This window comes from Cebus imitator, unplaced genomic scaffold, assembly GCF_001604975.1.
Source record: "Cebus imitator isolate Cc_AM_T3 unplaced genomic scaffold, Cebus_imitator-1.0 Scaffold48, whole genome shotgun sequence".
Lineage (NCBI taxonomy): Eukaryota > Metazoa > Chordata > Mammalia > Primates > Cebidae > Cebus > Cebus imitator.
The window spans coordinates 6,657,004-6,662,403 of record NW_016107363.1 but is presented as its reverse complement, the minus strand read 5'-3'; the positions used below and the strand labels follow the sequence as shown (position 1 = coordinate 6,662,403).

Below are 5,400 nucleotides of genomic sequence, written 5' to 3'. Positions count from 1 at the left end.
GAATCACTTGAACCCAGGAGCCGGAGGTTGCAGTGAGCAGAGATCACGCCACTGCACTCCAGCCTAGGTGACAGAGCAAGACTCTGTCTCAAAAACACAAACAAACCACAACAACAACAACAAGCTAATGCAATATGTTCCTCTTTCTTTTGTCAGAAAAAAAATGAATTGTGTTGAATATTATATATAAAACCTATGGCTTAGAAATCTTTTCACCTCATGGATATTTCTTTGGGGAGGTTTCTGACACAGCTATATCTCAGAACTGCTATGATGATCAGAGTTGGCAGAGTTGGCCTTTTAAAGAGTCATTTGTTTTTTTGTACTCCAAGTTTCTTCACTTCCTTCCCCTCCGTCTTCTTCCTTCACTCTTTCTTTGCCTTTCCTTCCCACTCCCTCTTCTACACCCATTTTTTTCTTTTCCTTTGCCATTTAGAGAAACAGTCTTGATCTGGCAGCTTTCTGGAAGAGTTCTCCAAGTCACTTTTTGTCTTGGTTTACTTGGGTGTGGCAACTTGCTGCCCTTGGTAAGCGTGATCAGCTATGAACGTTGAGGCTGGCGGAAGTCTTGAGCAGAAAGCATCCCTGGCTCCCACCTCAGGCAAGACCATACCTGAGGGATCCCAAGTATCATCTCCACCAGGAGGAAAGGACTCACACAGCCTCTAGTTACTTGTGTTCTTATTTCCAAATTCCACTATGAGGACGGTCGTCTTCATGCCTTGATGAACCCCTTACTTTCTGCCCGCCTCCTCAGTAAGCATCTTTCTTCTAACTGGATGTTCATTTGTTGGTAACTTATGTTTCTCAGTTTCCTGGTTAAAAGTGGTACATATCTAAATGGAAGAAGGTGTTTTAGGATACGAATAATTTTGAGAATTAGACCTTGATGTAAAAAGAAACCAAACAAACCAGAATCGGGGTGATCAGACGTGATTCTTGGGGAAAACATTGCTTCTGTTGGCTCTGGAGCTGGCCAGGATATGGGAGAACAGAACCATCCTTTCCAGTTCCAAGTCAGCAGCTGCATGGCTGGAGTAAGTGTGGAAGGGGTAGGGGAAAGGAGGAGGTAGTACGTGTCAACTGGTATGAAGAAACAGCAAGAGACTTAAGCCTGCTGCCCCGACTTTGTCCCCTTTTTACAGGCATCTCCTGAGCCTGCCTCCATCTATGTATTAGTCTTTGGGGGCCTCTGCTCCCAATGAGGATACTGGCAATGCTTATTCACATTATTGGGGTAAAACACTTAGTGGCCAGCCACTTGCAGTGGGACACCAAGGCAGGCGGGCAGATCATGAGGTCAGGAGTTCGAGACCAGCCTGGCCAACATACTGAAACACCATCTCTACTAAAAATGCAAAAAAATAAAAAAATTATTCAGCCGTGGTGATGTGCACCTGTAATACCAGCTTCCTGGGAGGGTGAGGCAGGAGAATTGCATGAACCTGAGAGGCAGAGGTTTCAGTGAGCCAAGATCATGCCATTGCACTCTAGCCCAGGTGACAATGCAAGATTCCATCTCAAAAAAACAAAAAAAAGCACTGAGTGGCCAAGACTCATACATCCCCAGGGATGGCTGTCCAGGTCACTTAGTACATGGGGCATCCTCCCAAGAAAATGGGCAGACATGTTTGGTACACCACATACTGACTCTTTGGGTCTGTGTGTCCTCAGTTCCTTCCAAAGAACCTGCACTTGATCTGCGTGGACATGCCAGGACATGAGGGCACTACCCGCTCCTCCCTGGATGACCTGTCCATAGATGGGCAAGTCAAGAGGATACACCAGGTAAGCAGAAGGCTCCACCAAAGATTGCCCAGACTGTCTCAGCCACTATTGCATGTCCAAGGCTGGAGAGCAGGGAAGAGAGTCACATGCTACCTCCTGACCCGTTTCTGGTATAGCCTGTCTACAAGTGATTGAAGCCAAATGGCAACCTGATATCTCTGGTTGGCAATGGAGGGCCAGGGCCTATTACAGACTGTTCAACTCTAAGCCTATTGGCAGTTGTTTGTAATGAAATACAATCTGAGCATTTTGTCAACTCTTTGGAAAGGGGTTTAGAATTTCTTAAAACCAGTTCCCTCCCTAGGGATCTATTGTTCTGTTTACCAGCTATATGATAACAGTAATAGCCCCTCTGCCTAGCTGGGGAGGGTGTTCTTCACATTATAACCTGCTTTAGTATCTATTGCTAGCACCTATTTTAGAATCGAGCTCTAGCCTTCTCTGGCTGGGTCTTCAAGGTCATAGGAATTTATGAGCCATTTCAGAATGTGGTAGCCCATAAGTTTCAGGCCGACCTTAAGTACTTTCCCCAAATGAGGATATTTAATATCTGCTTCCTCCAATAAAGTGTTCTTTAAATTAGGCCAGGAACCTTGTCTTTTTGGCTCTTTGCTGTGTTTTCAACATCTAATCATAGTTTCCTACACATAATAGATAGCCAATAAATATTTTTTAGATGGGTGAATAGGTGAGTAGATGGCTGATTGGATGATTGGATGGATAGATGGATGGATGGTCAGATGGATGGGTGGTTGAATAGATAAATGGATGGTTAGAGGGACGAGAGGAGCTTTAAATTAGGGGAGGAGCCCTCTAAGTACAGCCCATGAACTATGTTTAGCTTGTACCTATTTTTGTAAACTAAATTTTATTGGAACACAGACACACTGATTCATTTATTTAATACATATTGCCTTTGACTGCTTTTGTCTGCAACACCAGAGTTAAATAGTTGCAACAGATTATATGGCTCTCAAAGAAGAAAATATTTACTCTCTGGACCTTTATAAAAAATTTAATCAGCATGGGCAATATGGTGAAACCTCATCAAAAAAAAAAAAATTAGCCAGATGTGGTGGTACATGGCTGTAGTTCTAGCTACTCAGGCGGCTGAGCTGGGAGGATCTCCTGAGCCCCAAGGTGAAGGCTGCAGTGAACCTTGGTGATCACTCCACCGCACTACAGCCTGGGCAACAGAGTGAGACCCTGTCTCAGAAAAAGAAAAGAAAGAAAAGTTTGCTGACTCATTAATTAGCAGAATCCCTGTTAATTTTATATTTATAAATGACCTCTCAATCTATTGTGCCAGATAAAGAGAAGTCTGTACATGCCACAGTGCTCATCTTATAATAGATCCAGTAGAGTTTCAGACTCTCTTTAAACAGTAGTCATTTTCAGTTTTCCATAGGAAGCCCAGGGGGTTTCTATGCTGTAATCACCATTGTCATTGTCTACAGCTGTATAACCAAGCTGCTTTCTCATTTCCCTTCCTAGTTTGTAGAATGCCTCAAGCTGAACAAAAAACCTTTCCACCTGATAGGCACCTCCATGGGCGGCCACGTGGCTGGGGTGTATGCTGCTTACTACCCATCAGATGTCTCCAGCCTGTGTCTTGTGTGTCCTGCTGGTAAGTTATGAGGCTGAAACATCCCTCCCCAGGGATGAATCCCTAAAGAAACAGGTAACTAGTCATAGTAACTCTGCTATGACTATTTTTTAGAATCATCTTTTTGATGTATGCTTGAGAGATATGCAGTATTTTATTGATAACTCCAACCAATAGTTAGATAATCATAATCATAACCAGACTGATTTTGAAAATATAGAACCAGCCTTGTTCCACCAAGATTTTGAGGTGGGGTCAGGCACAGTGGCACATGCCTGTAATCCCAGCACTTTGGGAGGCTGAGGCGGGCAGATCATGAGGTTAAGAGATCAAGACCATCTTGGCCTACATGGTGAAGCCCTGTCTCTACTAAAAATACAAAAATTAGCTGGGCGTGGTGGCACACACCTGTAATCCCAGCTACTCGGGAGGCTGTGGTGGAAGAATCCCTTGAACCCAGGTGGTGGAGGTTGCAGTGAGGTCGGATTACAGACGTGAGCCACTGCACCCAGCCTCTCTCTCCCTCTCCCTTTGGTGCTTTATTGGGGTATTATTTACACATATGTAGTAAATTGTCCAAATGTAAATGTGCATCTCAATGACTTTTTACATACACAGTTACTCCAGCCTGGGTGACAGAGCAAGACTCTGTCACAAAAAAAAAAAAAAAAAAAAAAGAAAAGTCAAACTTTAGTTTCTCTATTGTTTTATGTAAGTATGTCAACGTGAACTGAAACATATTCTCAGTTATTACCATTTGAAGTTGGATTTTTAAATTTATTTTTCTTCCATAAGTCTTCAAACTTGTGTTTATAATATATAATAGATAAAAATTGTATTTTTTCCTCTTTCTCCTCTATCTCCCTTTTTTTTTTTTTTTGGAGACAGAGTCTCACTCTGTTGCCCAGACTGGACTGCAGTGGTGCAATCATGGCTCACTGCAGCCTCAACCTCCTGAGTTCAAGCAATTCTTGTGCCTCAGCCACCCACCCAAGTAGCTGAGGTTACAGGCATGTGCCACCATGCCCAGCTAACTTTTTTGTATTTTTAGGAGAGGTGGGGTTTTACAGTGTTGGCCAGGTAAACTTGAATTCTGTTGGCCAGGATCCTGTTGGTAGGAATCACTTGAACTCTTGGCCTCAAGTGACCTGCCCACCTCCGCCTCCCAAAGTGCTGGGATTACAGGTGTGAGTCACCATACCCAGCCTCTCTCTCCCTCTCCCTTTGGTGCTTTATTGGGGTATTATTTACATAGTAAATTGTCCAAATTTAAATGTGCATCTCAGTGACTTTTTATGTATGCAGTTACCATCCAGGTCAAGATATTATGCCCATTTTATAAATGCGAACATTGAGGCACAAAGAAATTCATTAATGCCAAAACCACAATAGGATCAAGAGTCCAGACTGCCTGACTCCAGAACCCAAACTGTGATGTTTGGAAGTCCTTGCATATTTACTGCCTCCTTTTTATGACTCATATCCTCTGCTTCCTCTGTATGATTCAACTAGAATCCAGCCATGAGTTGAACATTTAGTGACTTTTACTGAAACTTAACTAAATTGACATTTAAAATCCTTCTGCTACTCTGAAAGCGAATCAGTTTTGAAATGTTAAGGATGTTGAAATTGAAGACAAGCCACCAAAGGGTCTTCTCCCTCTTTTTTTCAAGTACCATATCTGAAATTATTTGATCTTATAATAATAAGTTAGAGAATTGAAGGAACAGCATCTATGGAAGGTTTTTAGATTTTAAATCATTTATGGGAAGTAAAATCTAACTGGCTTTTTCAAGTATAGGTTTGTTTGCTCAGAGAAAACATTTACATCTGAATTGCAGTTGGAAATTTAAAATTAAGTTTATATGTGAAAATGAAAAAGTAGAAATAAACTCAGGATTATATTCTACCAAGGGTTTTAAAATAAACTTTACAAAAATTTTGAAATAATTTTAAATTTAAAGAAAAATTACAGTGATGGTATAGAGAACCCCATGTAACCTTTA

At 41.9% G+C, this 5,400-nt stretch overlaps 1 protein-coding gene across 6 annotated transcripts in view; it reads left to right on the top strand.

Moving 5' to 3' along the window:
• The window catches only part of ABHD6 (abhydrolase domain containing 6, acylglycerol lipase), a 56,867-nt gene that overhangs the window by 36,133 nt on the left and 15,334 nt on the right, over nucleotides 1-5,400 (top strand). For all 6 annotated transcript variants that reach the window (XR_005200036.1, XM_017527449.2, XM_017527450.2 and 3 more), the window contains 2 exons: nucleotides 1,675-1,788; nucleotides 3,283-3,415. Coding sequence is in view for 5 of the 6 variants with exons in the window: in XM_017527449.2 (XP_017382938.1) it covers nucleotides 1,675-1,788; nucleotides 3,283-3,415 (247 nt within the window). In the remaining variant the exon portion in view is untranslated. The remainder of the gene's footprint in view (nucleotides 1-1,674; nucleotides 1,789-3,282; nucleotides 3,416-5,400) is intronic.